The sequence below is a fragment of the Procambarus clarkii genome, chromosome 20, assembly GCF_040958095.1.
Source record: "Procambarus clarkii isolate CNS0578487 chromosome 20, FALCON_Pclarkii_2.0, whole genome shotgun sequence".
Classification (NCBI taxonomy): Eukaryota; Metazoa; Arthropoda; class Malacostraca; order Decapoda; family Cambaridae; genus Procambarus; species Procambarus clarkii.
In genome coordinates, this window is record NC_091169.1 from 31,117,353 (window position 1) to 31,137,146 (window position 19,794).

The 19,794-nt window shown below is 45.3% G+C and overlaps 1 protein-coding gene across 1 annotated transcript in view; it reads right to left on the reverse strand.

Annotated features, from left to right (window-relative positions):
• Positions 1-19,794, reverse strand: part of LOC123755367 (glutathione S-transferase 1-1) — a 52,062-nt gene that overhangs the window by 8,857 nt on the left and 23,411 nt on the right. Inside the window, exons 2-3 of the mRNA XM_045737924.2 lie at positions 4,101-4,307; positions 3,614-3,755 (exon numbers count right to left, since the gene is read on the reverse strand). Coding sequence (XP_045593880.1) covers positions 3,614-3,755; positions 4,101-4,300 — 342 coding nt within the window. The 5' untranslated portion in view covers positions 4,301-4,307. The remainder of the gene's footprint in view (positions 1-3,613; positions 3,756-4,100; positions 4,308-19,794) is intronic.

Genomic DNA, 19,794 nt, shown 5'->3' on the forward strand with positions numbered 1-19,794 from the left:
ATCCAAAATCACCCCTAGGTCTCTTTCTTTATTAGAGTTCTGCGATTCTATTCCACATAATTTGTAAGTTATGTGTGGTCTATTTTCTCTGTCCACATTCCATAACACGGCATTTATTGTCACACTGAACTCCATTTGCCAATCCAAGCACTTATTTTATCTAGAGCGATTTGAAGGGCATTATAATCGTCTGCGTCTCTTATCTATCCCCAGTATCTTATCAGCAAACTTGTTCATATCATTCTGTATTCCTTCTGGTAGATTGTTTATGTAGACGACAAATATTACTGGTGCAAGAACCGAACCCTGTGCTACTCGGCTAGTAACACTCCTCCAGTCAGATACATTGTCTCTGATTACCGCCCCCATCTGTCAGTTTGAAAAATTTTCATCCATGTCAGAAGTCTCCCTGTCATCCCCTCCAGCATGTTCCAGTTTCCAGAACAGCCTTTTGTGTGGGGGGGCTGTCAAGCCCCCTTTTTTTTAGGTCCAGATAGTCAATCCAACCACCTCTTGTATATATACGTGGCTATCATAAAAAACATTTATTACACAGGCTTTTCCTGTTCGAAAACCATACTGCCTGTCTATTATGTCATTACTCTCCAGGTGTTCAACCCATTTGGCTTTAACTATTGTTTCTAGTGTTTTGACTACCACACTTGTTAATGATACACTATCATTAAAAGGTCAACATTCTCAAAGTTCGCACCTGGCCCAACTCCGTGCACAACCAACAGCTGCCACCCGTAGCACTAGGCTCTCAACCTTCATAATATAGAGGTTCCTCTTTACTACAATTTTTTTTAGATTACTACTATGTTTGCCTTTCCCATATATATTTCCCAAGATTCCTGTGCACAAGGATATCTGGAATAATATTTGGAGTGGAATGCTCAGCTCAGATGCATATTATCGCAGTACCCAAGGTGAAACTCCATCAGGTCCAACTGCTATATTTCTTCCTACCCCCTTTTGAGTAATTTTTCAACTTCATCTTGGGGAAACCACTATTTATTCTATGGTGTGCTCTGGAATTGGCAGTGGGGTCCAGCTGTGACACTCATTTTGGACAAACAGTTTGGAACTGTTCATTTAGTGTTTCACATTTTTTTTTTCGTTCTCGGTAGTCTTGTAGCCCCTTGGTTCCAAGGGGGGTTGTCATAGCCAGGGGGTGGTAATTGGGGGGGACGAGCTCCCATTACCTATAAAAAGCTCCCGTACAGCGTGCATCTCAAATAGCCTCTGACAACCAAAACTAACTCCTGGCCTGCACGGGTGGCTTAGTCTAAGTCCAGCGGAACTGCTTTTACTGACAGGAGAAGGAGAGAGGGCGCACCTCTGGCGCCTTAAAACCAGCTGCTCCGGGTAGATGGGACTCGTTAGCCTGGGAAGGCAGCTCATCTAGGGGGAAGGAAAATCATATTTCAAATCTCTACTGCCTTGCAACCATACCCCTCTTTTGGGAAAGGCTTCAGGAGTAACGAGGAAAAATCCGGAGTTGGAGCCCCTAACGCAGTTCGTCGTTGATTTCGACCTCTTTCTGGCAGCTCCTGCGACGGTGCTGGAACAATGTGTATTGGCGTCGCCTTTCCATTGGATAATTTCAGCAACATTGAGAGGGGGACCTGCTGCATGGGTTACTGCTTCTCCATATTGACCTACCCAGGCTTTGCGCCCTGGAAACCAGAACTCAACTCCATACTCTCTCGGGACTGAAGGATGCCTACTATAGAGTCCTGTTCCCCCGTTCTCAATCTCTGGATTTTATCCTTTACATGCAGCTTGCTTTTAATGAATTTACAGAAAAGGCCTGGATCCGTTTTACATTCGTCCACTATACCTTTCTCAAAGTTCCTTTGCACACACACACAGGAGCCGTCAGGCTAAAGTGTGTCACCTTGTGTGTGAAACAAAGAAAGAAAAAAAAAGCCTGATGACTGCAAGTTCATCAGAATGAGCCTTCAAAATGATCAGTCATCAAAATGCTGATGACTGGACTAATCTTTTCACACAGAAATGCCAACTGCTGCAAGACTCGTCAATCATCAACTTCAGCGATTTCGTCCTGAGGGAACGAAATGGCCGGTCACATTTGCAGCTACTGATATACAAAGGATGATAATAGACTGTTTATTGCAAATCGGGCAGGCTTTCAAAACCCAAGAATTCACATGACAGACATTGAGAAAAGAAGTTTGACTTCAGTGACAAAAAGAGCCACTTCCTTAACCTAGCCCAATAGGCATCCAGGAAACTTAATGCCATACGGCGCATCTCACACCTTGATACCAGGGGCTGCTAAACTTTTACATGAAGCACAAGTTCGCTCATCAAGATTATGCACCCCCTTTACTGGATCGCCTACCCCCCCCCCTCCCCACACCCCATCATTCATCAGACTTATGGACAAAGTTGAGAGCCGTGCAAGCAGGCTCATCTCTAGTCTTGACCAAGTCTGGTGGGAACGGTCTGAGCAACAGAGCCTGCAACACCGCTGTGACACTGGTGGTCTTACTGGGATGTACAAGGCCAACATTCTCAAAGTTCCGCACCTGGCCCAACTCCATGTACAACCAGTAGTTGTCACCCGTAGCACTAGGCTCTCAATCTTCAACATTCTCAGAACATCAGTGATCATTTATTCCTAGGCCGACTCGAATCTGGAACTTGTTTGCTCAACAGGTTGATACACAGGAGATCAGGTCAACTGACCACATGAAGTCTCTGGCACACAGTTGGCTACAGGCGCAACCTGTTCCTTATTGTTCCATAAGCTTTATACATTAACAACATTATTCCTATTGATACATATAACAGGCTCACGAAATAAATGAGCCTGTTATATTTAAACCTACTCTAGACGAAGGTTTCAACCGAGCTGAGGTATAACAGCAACTGTTGCTTTGCAGTTTCACCAAGTATGCCATTTGACAGGCCTTGCGTATCCTATTTTTATGTATTTATTTTTAACTAAAACCAGAGTACACACATACGTTAGGCTTATATTGAGCGCTCCCCCCTTCAAAGTCGATCTACTGACCTCCCACAGGATGCTACCCCACCCACAACAGCTGGGTAACTCCTGGATACCTGTTTACTGTTAGGTGAACAGAGGCATTATAAGTGTACGGAAACCATGCCAAATCATTCCCGTCCTACCTGGGATTTACATACTGTACTTTCGGATTATTTCTTTAAGACATTTCACCAACTTTAAATTCAATGCAAGATTTTGTGCTGGCCCTAAGAATTTCCTAAAATGTTATGCATCTTTAAGAATTTGTTTTAAATAGTACAATTACCAAAATCTATTTACACCATTTACATCATCACTTCTACAGCACATTCAATTTATGCTCACTGCATTAGAATAATCTGGAGCCCAGTACTCAACAGCAGCACTAAACTCAAATTTATTAATCATTGAGCCATTTCAAAGTAGAGAACGTGCCTGTAGCCTTAGGTTAATTTTTTTTTTTAAATTTTAACCTCACTATAAGCAGAACTAAGTTACCAGTTCACCAATTTTTAAACTATTTCCATTAAGACTTCAAACCCAGGTATAAAACTATCTTAGGAAGTAACAAGCCTGAAGCCTGAAGTCACTTACGGCATATTCGCTGAAGCGGTGATAGAGCGTGCCCATGTCGAAGTACAGAAGACGGTCCACAGTGGCTCGGGTCTTGGGATCACTAGGGTAGAGGGTGTTGTCCTTCCCGTACTGAGTGGCAAGGTATGTGCAGATGGGGCGGCTGGAAAATATAAATGTAATAAGCCAAAGACTTCTTACATAAGTTTAACCTCTTAAGAAGTTTTAACAAAGTTATTGATCTTCATAAATACTATACCGGCATAATAAACGCTAAAGGAAATTAGCAATTAATAGTGCCAAAGTATTCCGCGAAAATTGCTTAATTTAAAATAAGACGGGCATTGTACAGCTGCACGCTTGTCCGCTTCTGCCTAATTGACATCAGACTATTACCTTCCTAAAATATCCACCAGTAGGTGCAGAAAATTAAAATGAACAGTAGGAAACGGTAGGGGGTGGGGGGGGGGGGGTCCATGATCTTCAAGGCAATATTCCCGTCACTAACCTTTCCCAGAGGATGAAATCACCATCGACCAGGGTGGGAACGGTATGCTGCGGGTTTATTGCCACAAACTCAGGCTTCAGCTGCTCTCCGGCCATCAGATTAACCTCCTTCAGGTTGAGGTCCACGCCGACAGCCTTGGCCGTCAGCAACACAGACCGACAAGGACCAGACATAGGCAAGTAGTAGAAGTCTACGGTCATTTTGCTTCTGGAAATTTATGAACAAGATTAAACATTACTTTGAATTATATATGAACAAAGTCATAAAATTATAATTGACTATACATTTAGTACAAATATGACTTTGTATGCAGACGAAGAGTCACAATAACGTGGCTGAAATATGTTGGCCAAACCACACACTAGAAAGTGAAGGGACGACGTCGTTTCGGTCTGTCCTGGACCATTCTTTAGTCGATTGTGACTAGAGTTGACAATTTACTTGAGAATGGTCCAGGACGGACCAAAACGTCGTCGTCCCTTCACTTTCTAATGTGGTTTGGTCAACATGACTTCGTAGGTATGGAATGCCATAACAGTTTATGATTAAATAAGATAATTGAAACAAATAAAATTTATTAAAACGCCTAATTATTGATTATACAAAAGGGCACTAAACTCTGCCACTCAGAATATCTGATCAGCCAAAAGAAACTACGAAAGAAGAATTGCCTAAAACGAAGGTAAATCCAAAAGTAGGGTACCACACGGGTCCATTTTGGCACCTACCTTTTTTTGTCATATACTGTACATATGACATGTGAGAATATTACAAACCTCATCATATTTACAGATAACATTTATGGTAAAGTGGGAAATGATCATTGATATTGAAGCCTTACAAAAGAACATGAACTAGCGGTCCCTGTGGCATAGTGGTAAAGCACTCGCCCGACATTTCGCCATCGCTTTGGCCTAGGTTCGTATCATGGCCGGGGAGGACTGACCGGGTGCCAATCCTTAACTGTAGCCTCTGTTCACCCAGCAGTGAATGTTTACCGGGATATTAAAAGATTTGGTGGGTCATATTCTGGGGAAAAAATCTGGATTAATGATCAATATTCTCCACTAATCAGCCAATGCCCGAAACTATGCATGCTAGTGGCTTTACAAGAAAGTAAGAACTCTCGCGTGTGAGTAATCTTATAATTATAATATTATATTACATGATATAATATATTTTTATATTTTATTTAATAAGAGTACCACCTCTGGTTGGAAGAAGGGGACCCTTAGCCTCAGGAAACTACACACAACGCTTAGAGGGATTTTTTAGGCCCTCTCTAATACAGTATTATAATACAATACAATAATATATATTTGTTTGTAGGGACTCAGCCTCGTAGAAGAAAAAGAGTATTCTGAGAAGACCTTGTGGATTCTCACTGAACACTGATATTTTCTTCTACCGCCCCTATTTTTCTTAAAATTTTATTTTATTTTATTACATTATACAGTTTACAGAAAACACACACACAACAATCAATGTTTGAAGACTTCACCCAGCTCTCTGGAGGTCGGGTGCATGCCCAAGATAAAGCATGCATTTCCTCTCGACTGCGACACTGAGGCGCTGGAACAGGAAACTGGCCGCGCTCGAATCTTTAGTTTTCCCAATGAGTTCCTCACCCACCTCCTTTAGGAACTTAAGTGCACATTTACTCCCAGATGCCCAGAGTCTCAGAGCCTATCGTCACGAACCTGTAACAACGTTCTAGGTCCCTGTACTTGTTAGTTTTCTGGGTCTCCCTGAAGGTGGCTGGCCTGCCTCCCTCAGCTATACTGTGAGGTAGACATGTATCAGCACACATGTAGTCCCACTCTACCTGCTTACCATCCCTCCATGGCATCAGGGCGACTCCGTCTGGGCGTTTGTTATTGTCAGATCGGCACAACTGAGGTTCCCTTTGTTCTGGACACCCAGCTGTAGCCAAACTTCTCTTGATGTCATTGACTGGTTCATGTCTGGCAATCTTTCCCTGTGTCTTACGACAGATTAGACCATTGCTGCCGTATTGGTCCGCCAGCGCATAGCCTCAAATACACCGGTGTTAGGTGGAGAGGGGGAGGGCGGCAGCATGGGACAGGGCAACACCAATACTTAGGGCCCGATGGTCCAGGCGGGTGCCTAAGGCGGAATTAGGGACAGCCAACAGGAAGTCCCCGGCATGGGGAGCTTGCACAGCTAGGAGATGCACTTTGTCCTCTGACGCTGCCTCCAGCAATGCTGTGGCAATATTCTCCACTATGGGGCTGTCCCATTTGGCCTGTTTGCAGTAGTTTGGAAAAATTGGTCGAGGGTGAGGGTTGGCAAGATTGTCCCACTGGCCGGCCCCGTCCGCGAATTTGGGATTATGAATCCCAGTGGAGTCTCTTAGGTATTCTGGTAGCATTTTATTCACCAATTTGCCTGTAGCACTGGTCGAGGATAAGAAAGCCGGCAATGCTGTGTCACCTTACGAACCCATATATAATATATATAAAGAGTGCGCGTAAATAACTGCAAATGGTCAGAAGACTGGCAAATGAGTTTTAGTATCAACAAATGCAAGACCCTGCATGTGGGGCTTAACCCATACCACGTCTACCAAATTACTAGCATTACATCACAACAGATTGAAGAAAAGGGACTTGAGTCAAGCTCCACCCCTCATTAAAGGTTGCACAACAGGTGGGTGCAGCAATCAGAAAAGCTAACCAAACTCTTGGTATAAGCAAGTGTACTTTTAACTACAGTATTAGAAAAAGTAATGGTTCAAGTATATGCATATAATGGTGCTCCCTTATTTGGATTACTGTATCCAAGCATGGAGACCTGATTTTTAGAAGGACAGCTTCCCTGGAGAAGGTGCAACACCGGGCAACAAAATTCATTCCAGAGTAAAGTCATCTTTCGTATGATGAACACTAAGGCCAGAGGGCTAACTGCAAACCAGGCATGACAGGGCGGGAAGTGAACTACCAGGGCAAGTGCCAAGGCATTACAACTATTTAACACTTCCAAGGGGATAAGGATTTGGGATGGGACGGGGGAAATTATTGGTGCCCAACCACATGGACGGTCGGGGATTGAACGCCGACCTACATGAAGCGAGACCATCACTACCAAGTGGTTGGACTCCTGACATGGCAGATCTCATTAACACTTAAAATACTGACCAAGTTAAATGTTGAGCTGGATATTTTCTTCAGAAAATAGATTTAACACAAACAAGGAGCAACGGTTTCAAACAACAAGCCACAATGTATGACTGAGAACAGATGCTTTTTCACCCACAGGTTATTTAACTCGTGGAACCGCCTACCCACCGTAACTGCTAAAATTGCGCAGTTTCAAAATATACATGGAAAAGATCAAGGCAAAGGCAAATAGGGAGGGGACCTTCGACAAGCCGCCTGCTTCCTGTCCTCGCCGAGGCCACTAGTGTTAGTGGCCCTCAGGTAAATAAAGACAGTAAAGTATGCACCTCACTACAGCTATATAATACATCAGTTTCATGGAGTTTGGCCTTGCATTGTCTAAGCTAACCAACTTCCTCCCACACAACTTTCTTTCCTACTCAAGAATTCAATTGAATTTATTTTGCACCCCATACCCATCCCGTGGGCGGTGGTGTAAAGGATTACAGAGGCACAATCGGTTCAGGAACTGAACCCTCTAGTTCGTTTAGCTAAGCAAATAAACTTGACGCTAGTTACAAAATTATTAATGTTATATATACATGTACACATTTATTTATTTAGTTTGCATACATACTTATGTATACATGTACATATATACATACACTTACATATTTAATCACCCACACAAATACACACCAATAATCTTTTGTCACAAGTGATTCAACAAGAGGCTCACAACAGTCACTATATAAGGCACTTTACATCTATGACAAGTCCAAACAAATATTGTCCAGTTATTTCAGTCCAGTCAAATCTGCCTCCTTTTTCCCCTTCCACAGTTTTGTGCATGCCAACACCATCTAATATAAATGCAGCCATCATACTATAGTACTGAAGGATAAATTATTACTTCCCAAAATTTGTAAACATTAACATGGTGAAAATTTTAAAAGTTTCTCTGAACATGAATCCTGTAGGCAATGCTGCTGCTTGTTGATAGTAATATGTGCAGTTTGCATAGGCTTAAATATTACAAATACCATGGGCAAATGCGTCCGAAACAACAATTATTTTTGTTTTTTTTGTTTTTACTAGGAGTCACCAATATGCCTTTACATGGCCATCTCCTTGCCACAATCTGGGCCCTACCAATCCCACCACATCACACAGTTTAATACTGTAAAACTATTAAACTGACATACCAAATTTATTTTCCTAACAAGACTAACAGTCATATTTTATTGACAGATGTAGGCAAACATCTTTCATAATAATCTAAGTCATCCGATATGTGACTACCTACCTGCTCATGACAGGCATTTTACTGCATTACTAGATAAAAACAATTGCCTGAAGGTTAACAACATTTAGAGAGTGAATACTATCATTTATTAGTTAAAAAAAAACCTGGTTAACCTAGTCCAACAAGTATTTTCGAGGGGGGGGGGGGGGGATCTTTACCCGTCTTTCAGGAGCTACACTCGTGAAAAACAGGAGTGTACCGTAGCCTTACCAATCACTATGTCTAGATCAGGGATGGTGAACCTTTTAGCGTTTGTGGTAAAGGTAGCAATAATCATAAACAAAATTATCTTGCCCACTGGAATTGAGCCGTAGATTATAATTTATAAATATCAATAGTGTACTGTAATTCTGAGTGTTTTAAGTCAGAAGAGTTAAGAGTTGTGTTGCCTCTTATGTTTGGGAGTTGGTCACAATTCAGATAGGTTAGGGTAAGGATAAGTTAAAGTACATTAAGTAACTTGGGGTTAATGTGTACAAGGCTAGGTTGGGGGTAGGTTAGTTGAGGATTGGTTATGTTGGTATTTCGGATCTTTACGTCTCACCCAGGTGAGAAAAAATACCACCTCGTCCTCTATAATTCAAAACTTTTATTATACTATTTTTTTTTAAACATTTCATTTTTCAATTAGTCAAAAACATTAATTTCATTACTCATCACATCTTTTAAGGAAAGAACCTCAACTCTCAAAGCATGTGCACAAATTTAATTATCGTTTTCAATTCAATGAAAGCCTAACCTGAAAATCTTCAAAATATTTTGCAAACCATTTACAAAACCGGTTTCACCAATCATGCTGGCTGCACCATTAGTCTTCACAGCAACTATTTTCTTTAAGTCAGTATTAAACTATTGGATGGAGTTTAAATGATGAGGTGGAGGAACGATTGCCCCCATGACGGCAACATTTGCGTGCATGGCATCCTGGCTACGCGCGTCTCAGGTTCACTCGCCCTCTATATGGTTATTACTGCTGCATTTTTTACTTTTGTAATGCCCAATTTATAAACAAAGGTAGCCGATCAATTTTACTATCGCTTTTTAATTTTTCGTCAGTTGTGGGGGAAATCTAATCAGTTTTTTTTTTGCAGATAATTGTCTTAGTTCAAAACTTAAAAAAAATTCTTAATCACACAAACTCTTCTAAAATTATCATTCGGAAAACAATGCAGCAACGAAAATAAATACTGCATATACTTTTGTAAAGATCTTAGTGCAGTTCGTTCAGTTGATGCAATTAGTCGTATTTTTACGTCTATTCACTTCGTCGGTGCACCTCTATGGTCCAAACAATGACAATATTCCTTCACTCTTCATTTATATCCCATGTTATTAAAATCAGACCTAATTTTCTTCCGGTTCTGTGCACCTGTTCAGTACAGCAAGAATGTTAAACTAATACACGTTCAGTTTCTGGTCCTTTGCCTCGTTCCCTGTACAAGTGCTATAGTCATACTGGCTTAGCCCGTTGTGATAATCACTTCTCAGGCGAGTCAATGGGGAAAATGTTACTAAGCTTAAGTAACAAATATATAAGGGCATAAATGAACATTACTAAAAGTAAACTGTAGTAAATGAACATTAATAAACTATGAAGTAAATGAGTACATCTGTGTATATACACTATGTTCGGTAGTACAGTCAGGTTCGTTGGGTGCGTTTCCTATCACCTCATGCCTCTGCTCACCTAGCAGTAAACATGTACGCAGGAGTCTGCTGCTTCTGGCGTTGCATCCTGGGGAGTGTCGGTAAGCCCACCTTTGGGGGCGACCTCGATATGAGTAACATGTATATGAACTGGCTTCCTGTACCCGACAACGAATTATTAATTATTATTGAGAAACTTACGACAATGCCATAGTGCTTTAATGAAGTTGAAGGAAAGACCCATTATGTGTGTAGGTGTATTAATGCCCAAATTTTCGGGTGTAACATTCGTTCAAGATACTGTATACAATACCTACAAAAAGTCCGTGGCGCAGTGGCAACACACTTCACGAGATATTTGGCCGGGGAGGATTGACTAGGCGCCTATTCTTAACTATTTTATTTTATATTTAAGAGTTATTACATGCTTATACAGCCACTAGCACGCAGAGCGTTTCGGGCAGGTCCTTAATCCTAATTTTCCCTAGAATACAACCCACCAGTTTAACAACCAGGTACCCAATCACTGCCGAGTGAAGAGGCGTACAGTAGGGATTGGCGTCTAGTCGATCCTCCCCGGCTAGGATACGAACCCAGGGCAAGCCTCATTCGAATTAATCATTAATTATTATTATGCACGACGTCCTGCGTGACCCCACCCGTCACCATGGCGGGGGCAGCCATCCCAGATAATAACCTGACGTAATATCCAATGTTTTAAGCTACAGCAACATTTGAAGGCATTGCACTTCTATCCTTAGAGATCTTACTTTATTACAGGTTCCTTCCAGTTACAGAAACAATCATTTACGCTTCTAAGGGGTTTCTTACATACCAAGGAGGAGCCAGCTTCCCTCTGCATCGTGTGGCTGCATCTGCAGCCACGCCAAGTCAACTAGCCTCGTGCAGTAATACAGCGAGAGAAAGTCAATACAATTGTAATCTTTCTAAGGTTACAAGTCATTAAAATGGGCACATTAGCCAAGCGTATTTGTTCTCGGTAATATACAGGTAGCTGAGCTTCGCGTGGATTATTCAAGTCAATTTTATCATTGTTGTTGCGAGTAGAGACTGAGCGAGTGTGCAACCATGCAGTGTTGCAGTTATGAGGGGGAGGGTTGGAAGGGGGGAACAGTGGTATTAATTTCAATTATGAACGCATGCTCTCACCCCTCTCTTGCGGGCTGTTTGTACTGTGTATTAACTGCAGAGATTTGGCGTTAACTACTAAATTTATCCCTTTCTCTACATATTCCTGTCTCCGTCACCAAGCCACTCTTCCTCACCCTCCCCCCTCTATCCTTTCACCCTTCCCTTCCCCACTCCTCTTCCTCCTCCCCCATTCTACTACTCCTCTACTACTACTACTCCTCCTCCTCCTCTACTCCTCTACTACTCCTCCTCCTCCTCCTCCTCTACTCCTCTACTCCTACTCCTCCTCCTCCTCCACTCCTACTCCTCCTCCACTCCTCCTCCTCCTCCACTCCTCCTCCTCCTCCACTCCTCCTCCTCCTCCACTCCTCCTCCTCCTCCACTCCTCCTCCTCCTCCTCCTCCACTCCTCCTCCACTCCTCCTCCACTCCTCCTCCTCCACTCCTCCTCCTCCTCCTCCTCCTCCTCCACTCCTCCTCCTCCTCCTCCTCCTCCTCCACTCCTCCTCCTCCACTCCTCCTCCACTCCTCCTCCTCCCCCCCCCACTACTCCTCTTCCTCCCAGTAACACGCTTGGCTAGACTGTCCATTGTTGGCTTCCTCCCACCACATTGAGCCGCCCCCCCCCCCACCCCCTTCCCGTCAAGACAGCATCTCAAGGTCTCCCGCGGTGACTTACGCTTCTGCTTCACAGGCTTCTCTCGGCTAGAGATTTCACTATTTTATGTTTCGAGATACTTTAAATGTACATCATACTACGAGAGGGCTTTGTACCAGGCTTCCGAAATCATTGATGTCTAGCTCTTTACTGTGCCAATTGTATTTCATACAAATTTTATTCAAAAATATTTTTTTTAGAAAGTCATAGCCTTTAAAACTATCAATGACTAGTTTTATGAAAAAATGCCATTTCTCATTCCAGCCTTAGTTTGTCTATACAGAGGTTACTAGTCTTTTCTGCAAACTGCCTGGGGTGGGTTGTGTACAGAGCCGTTATTGTAGCAAAGAGCCGGTGGCGCAGTGGTAACGTGCTCGCCCCGGGGAGGACTGACTAGACGCCAGTCCTTAACTGTACGACTTTCTTCTCCCAGCAGCGATTGGGTTGCTAATGGTTAAACGAATGACGCGTTGTATTCTGGTGAAACTAGAGGGTTAGGCTAACCATGAGCTATGGGATGGGAAAGCAGAGAGCTTTCCCGTCCCATACAGGAGTCGGGTACAGTCAGCAGTAGTCTGTTCCTGTACCCGCCTGTGTAAACAAAATGAAAAAAACTTGAGCGGTATGTTGGGGAAAAAAGTGAGGGGGGGAAACTATCGGGAGAAAGTGCCAAGCCATTACGAGTATGTAGCACTTTAAAGGGGGGGGGGGGGGGAAGGTCAGGATAAGGATTTGATGGGACGTGGAAAAAAATGGGTGCCCAACCACTTAAACGATCGGTTGAAACCACCGCCAGCATGCGCGGACGTCCGCTGGTGTTGCTCCCCAGTTGACAACCCGAGCATGGAGTTAGTGGATGGGGATTGCTACTGTGGGCTGTGTAGTACCCAGCTAGTGCAGGATGCGCCTTTGCCATATTTTGGGGTCCTCTCTGCCTCCGCTTAAAACGAACGTCTACAGTGGACGAGTTTTCGACGTCTGTGGACTATACAGCGATTGGCATTGCACTGGTTGATGTGCTATGTGTGACAATGACCAACCTGACAGGTGTGCAGTTAATTCACAATCTTCGAGTTGTGAAATTTGTTTGGCCGGAGGTGTTCCGACAGTTCCTTCATAGGTGTGAGGATTGCACATTCCCTATGACGAATGGTGCCGGTTCGGTGCATGTGGTGAACTTTAGTGTGAAATTGACATATGGCGTTGCGTGGTGCACCGTTTGAAATGTCGGATAGGTTGTTAACCCAGCTATTTGGGTGGTATGGGAAGGCGTTAAGCATGAGGTGGAATGAAGTTTCTGCTGGTTATTGTAAAGGACTGCTTGCTGGCACCATGACGCTGATGATGTCCATGACATGGGATGTCTCGCCTTTGTTATCACTGCTCGGGTTTATACACTGTCGCTAAAATCAGGCCAGCGTCGAACCCGTTATCGGTGTGGTCTACCTGGTCATCTGGCAGTGGCTTGCGATGTGGGAGCCGATGCTCGGGTAATTCTTCCGGGAGAGATTTTCCGTCCCCAGGAGGTATCTACAGACGTGATGGCTGATGATATAACACCTACCTGCCTGCGTTTGCGCCTGCTGAGCCCCTTCTCTGCGGCTTGCACGGAGCTGGTGGCGCGCCCTCTGCACCCGGGGGCTGCCGTCGAGCCAGTAGGAGGGGTTGAGATTCCAACTCCTGGGCCTTGTGTGGTGCTGTCTGCCGGGTCGGGGTTCACAGTGTGCCCTCTGTTCTGGGTGGTGGTGGTCCTGGCTCCCCGGGTCGAGTCCCCATTTGCAGTAATGGGCGTGTTTCTGGGGCACCTGCTTCGCCTGTGGGCTCTCTCTACGGAGGGGGGGGGGGGTTTCATCCTCCTGGTCTCGGGAGGTGTCTCCACTGCCTCTCCAGTGGAGGATGTGCGTCCCCTCCTCGACGCCTCAGGACCCATTGAGTTCGGTTGAGCTGGTCCCTCAGCAGAAACGCTGGAAGGGGACTGCCAGGTCGTGGTCCCTTGGTGGTGCGGCCCCATTGGCGCCAATGGCGGATGAGGTGCATGTGGTGGTTGAGGCGGAGCAGGGGCGGGGTGCGGTGGATGCTTCGCCGGTGCTTGCCCGTGTGCCCTCCCAGTGCCAGTGAACAGTGGGGGGAGTCGGTGACCCTGGTACCGGTGGTTGTGCTGATTTGCGTTTGGTGTTGAAAAGGGGGGTCTGTAGTTCCTACTCTTGGTGCTTCCACTTCGCCAGGTCACCCTGCTCCTCGTCCTGTTTATCGGCCTGATTTACAGTTCTTTAAGGACAATATGCCGCCGACGGTATAGGCGGTGCCCGGACGTTGACCCGTGTGTTCGAGGCTGTGTTCTCATGTGCTAAGACCGACGGTGAGTGTCTTGTAGGTGTCAAGGTCCGGAGGTGTCTCCCTCCCTTGCTTGTGTCAGTTTGAGAATGTGTGGTGTACTGGTTTCTGTCTGGTTATTGTAAGTTGCTCTTGGGTCTAGTATCAGGCCTTTCCTGTGACCTGTGTTTTGTTCAGTTTGAATGGTTGTGTGTGATTGTTTGGGTGTGTGCTTCCTCTACATTGTCCTTGTTGGGGCTGTTATATGCTCACCTGTTCCGTGTTTATGTTTTCCTGTTCTTTGTTGCATTTCCCAGTTGCCCATGACGGGGATGTGTGTATATGTTCCCCGTTTCTTCTGTTGGTGGTGCTAACAGCCTCAGTATGGTTGATGGCCTTTGGATGTGTATTTTTCACTGGCGTGTTTTCTTTGCATGGTACTGGTTGTTTTTGCCGTGTCTTTCTGTTACCATGTCATTCTGTTCCCTGTTCTGTGCCCGCTAGCCCTGTTTCTTTATGCGTGTACTTGGTGTACGTATTTTCTGCATTGTTTGTTTTGTTTGGCGTTTTGTTTGTATAGTATACTGTACCATTTGGTCCCGTTCTTGTGTATGCTTGCTTACTTTTATTGTATATATTTGTTTTATAATAAAGACAAAAGTTGGACAGTCGGGGATTGAACGTCGACCTTCATGAAGCGAGACCGTCGCTCTACCGTCCAGTCCAAGTGGCTGGGCAGGGCAGGTTGGGGGGGGGGGGGTAATGTTGAGAGGGGTTCTAGCCTCGAGGGACAGCCTACATTCCCTCCCATGATTTTGGCGGGTTTCGTCCCGTCTCCCAACAACGGCCATGGTGGCGGGGCGACTCTTGTGATGCTAAAAACCTCTACAATTGTGAAGGATAATTTACAAGTGGAATCGCTAATGTTGAGTAGAACACTCAAAGATTGAAGTTTAAAGGTGACTTGGGCGTTTAACGACTGCTATTTTAAGTCGAGACATGTTTCCCTATAGATCAGACCTGCGAGGGATGGTTGAGGGCTGCATCCCCCACACACCTGCGAGGGATGGTTAGAGGGCTGCATCCCCCACACACCTGCGAGGGATGGTTGAGGGCTGCATCCCCCACACACCTGCGAGGGATGGTTAGAGGGCTGCATCCCCCACACACCTGCGAGGGATGGTTGAGGGCTGCATCCCCCACACACCTGCGAGGGATGGTTAGAGGGCTGCATCCCCCACACACCTGCGAGGGATGGTTGAGGGCTGCATCCCCCACACACCTGCGAGGGATGGTTAGAGGGCTGCATCCCCCACACACCTGCGAGGGCTGCATTGAATTCTAAATCAAAACGATTTAAAGACATAACTTTTTTAGTGCCCCCGTGATGCTCGCATGGCTATGTATAGTGTTCACGAGCAAGGCGAGTGCCAGAGCTGCGTTGTGTATGAACCAGTGTGTGACGATGCTCCCAGTCCTAAATATGTTGTATTTGGGGCCGTATTGTATATCTTATAGCTGCTACCTAATACAATAATACATTTCGGTAGTTGGGGGGTGTATTTGTTGGTCTTATTTTTTGCAGATTACAGACGTAAGGATGTATCTGGATAGTTTAAGTCTTACTAACAACCGTTCCATTATTTATATTTTGTATTGGTGCCGCTAGAGGAAGGTATTGTGCACCCCGTACTCATCCTGTGAGCAGTAGCGCAAAACGGATTACAGAGTGGCCAAAATGTCTTGTTGGAACCTTTTTTTTAATGGCTTGATTAACACGCCTTAGGTTAAAGAGACCCAACCCAATATGCAGTTCTTTAGGTCTACTCCCTAATTTACCCCCGAGATCAGCCACAACAATTTTTCTACAAGTCCTTCGTATCAGACCGATTAGCCAAGCTCCAAGATACTCTAATTGTTGCTCCTCTCCTCTAAAATATGATATTGCACATGCAATCAATATAAACTTTCGGGAAAGTGTTTTGATTAACAATCACCTGGAATTGCAGTAAATTGCAGACGAGGAGTCACAATAACGTGGCTGAAATGTGTTGACCAAGCCACACTAGAAAGTGAAGAGACGACGACGTTTCGGTCCGTCCTGGACCATTCTCACAATCGACTTGAGAATAGTCCAAGACTGACCGAAACGTCGTCGTCTCTTCACTTTCTAGTGTGTGGTTTGGTCAACATATTGAAGTAAGTTATGCGTTGCCCGCCCCCCGCCCCCCCTCCCCCACCACCAATACTACACTATCCGTTAACAGGCACATTCTACCTTGTTCCTCTATCTGCTACTCTTTCATATTTACCAAATTTCCATAAATTTCCATATGCTAAATTCATTAGCATTTTTTCTTCGAGACGCGATGTTTGTCAACCAAACTGTAGTTTAAAACTAAAGACTTGTCACTTCCATCGTCTGTTTCAGATATATTCCTCAAGTTCCGTAGTATGAACCTGCCTTTGCTTTCAGGAGCCGGGCCTATGCGGGCCCAAGATATTTTTTATTTTTTCATTCAGTGGGAAGATATTTACCCCGTGTAATGTAGAGGACAAGACCGAGTACACCAGTGCTGGGTTCGTCACGTAAATACAAGAACTTTAGCACATTTAATCTTCAAATGAGAAGCGATTTAATCAAATTTACAATTGTCAGCAAGACGTGCTCGACTCAAACTAAAACTGCACACTTAAACAATGCACAACATTGTTTTTAAAGTGCCAGGCAAGCTTTCACGGCAACGAAGCAAAACAATTATTAGAGTTGTAAATATTTGGCTTACCAGGTGATAATTCACAGTGATAGACGCCAATATTTACCCCCCCGTTTTTTTTTTTTTTTTTAACAAATCCGTGCCTCACAGCCTGCACTATCACAAGCTTTCAACAAATACTCTAAAATGGGTTTGTGTCAAAATTCATTTCGTAACAGTTGGTGTAGTATGTAACACGTGCACACATCCCAGATGCCTGGGAGTAACTTCCTGTTCTTGAGGCTGGCAGTTATGACTTGCTCAAGAACATCAGAGTGCAGGAGAGGAATGTAAACAATGTTGTTCAAGGAAGAAACTCAACAATATCAAACTCGGCCTTTGATATATTAACAAGTTGGTAGGTCTTCCACAGTTACGGTGTGGTCAGTTATGCTGCATTAGTTTAGAATCTAGACTTCACATGCGGAAATGGACTCGGTAAGCGCACAGACTCGTCAACGTGGCTGAAGGATTGACACCAACCCAGACATCTCAAAATGAAGAACCGAAGTAATTTCGATCCGCACTGGACCATGACTAAGTCCTGGGTAAGTATCTTTCCAGTGAAATCCAAACATTGCTCACCCTCGGAGAGGTGCTTTAGCACAATCTCCAGGTCAAGAATGACACCATCCAGTGGGCAGGGGTAGTACAGACGCACACAAGCCCACCCTCCGTAGCCCAACCAACCCATTTTACAAGACTGCCAATAGGTCAACAAGCAGATGGGCTCGATTGTTGCTCTCTCGACTGGAGTGTTATGCTCAGGTTTGTCCTTTGCCAAACATGCTCAGGTTTGTCCTTTGCCAAACATGCCCAGGTTTGTCCTCTGCCAAACATGCCCACCTGCTAAGCTGGTGTGTATGAGAGAACCATAGAGACAACGCTCAAGCCCGTACATTAAAGCTGAACAAAAATATATAGTGCGATTGTTTGTTTACATTATGTACAAATCTCTTATTCTGCCTCTATATTATGATTTCTTAAAGTCTTTTCGAACCTCTCTTTTTTTGCATCAGTAATTGTACCGTCAGGCCATATCCGGCTGTTTAAACAATCGTTGGCGATTGTACAGCCAGCAGTGTTGGAGTGCTTGTGCCAGATTATAGTTCAACTACACAGTGGTAGCAAGAGTAGTGTCCAAGACCTGAGCATTTATTCACCGCCCTAAATCATCGCTACTCTCTAATCCTTACCCAATCTATGATAATCTAACCAAAATAAGAAAAAAGTATCTTGTATTCATGCACAGCCTGTGAATTCATATTGACATCTAATTTTAAACCGGCGCAGGTTTTACATCCAGCTGAGTACAAAGGTGTTCTGCAGTGCTCTAATGCCAGCCGTGAGAGCAAGAGCAGATGGTCCCGAAGTGATCAGTGTCAGTTCGCATCCATCAGGATGCCTCAGTCCCCACTAATATTCTGCGATGATTGTAATGTGAAGGCCACAGAACTATGTATCTCCCTACTAGTTTTCACCCTGAACAGCCAGCCAATCTATTAACCACTTAGGGGTCTGATTGATGGCTAAAAATAGCCGAGCAGTTAAGGATTGGTGCCCAGTCAATCTTCCCGCATTGAGGCGGAGAGTAAGCGAGTTTTAGCTCGCTGATTCAGCCCACAGCAGTTGCAACTCCCGGGTACCAGTTTACTGTCAGGTGAACAGAGGCATCTGGTGACAATATGTTGCTCCAAGCTTCGATCCACTGCACCACACCTTTATTATTACCTTCTCATTATCACCCCCCCCCCCTGCAACAGTCACTATCTCCCTCCCTCCTACAACAGTCACCATCCCCCCCTTCCCTCCTACAACAGTCACCATCCCCCCCTTCCCTGCTACAACAGTCACCATCCCCCCTCCCTCCTACAACAGTCACCATCCCCCCCTTCCCTCCTACAACAGTCACCATCCCCCCCTTCCCTCCTACAACAGTCACCATCCCCCCTCCCTCCTACAACAGTCACCATCCCCCCCTTCCCTCCTACAACAGTCACCATCCCCACCCCTTCCCTCCTACAACAGTCACCATCCCCCCCTTCCCTCCTACAACAGTCACCATCCCCCCCTTCCCTCCTACAACAGTCACCATCCCCACCCCTTCCCTCCTACAACAGTCACCATCCCCCACCCCTTCCCTCCTACAACAGTCACCATCCCCACCCCTTCCCTCTTACAACAGTCACCATCCCCACCCCTTCCCTCCTACAACAGTCACCATCCCCACCCCTTCCCTCCTACAACAGTCACCATCCCCACCCCTTCCCTCCTACAACAGTCACCATCCCCACCCCTTCCCTCCTACAACAGTCACCATCCCCACCCCTTTCCTCCTACAACAGTCACCATCCCCACCCCTTCCCTCCTACAACAGTCACCATCCCCCCCCCTTCCCTCCTACAACAGTCACCACCCCCCCCCCTTCCCTCCTACAACAGTCACCATCCCCCCCTTCCCTCCTACAACAGTCACCATCCCCCCCTTCCCTCCTACAACAGTCACCATCCCCCCTCCCTCCCTCCCTCCTACAACAGTCACCATCCCCCCTCCCTCCCTCCTACAACAGTCACCATCCCCCCCTCCCTCCTACAACAGTCACCATCCCCCCCTCCCTCCCTCCTACAACAGTCACCATCCCCCCTCCCTCCCTCCTACAACAGTCACCATCCCCCCTCCCTCCCTCCTACAACAGTCACCATCCCCCTCCTTTCCTCCTACAACAGTCACCATCCCCCTCCTTT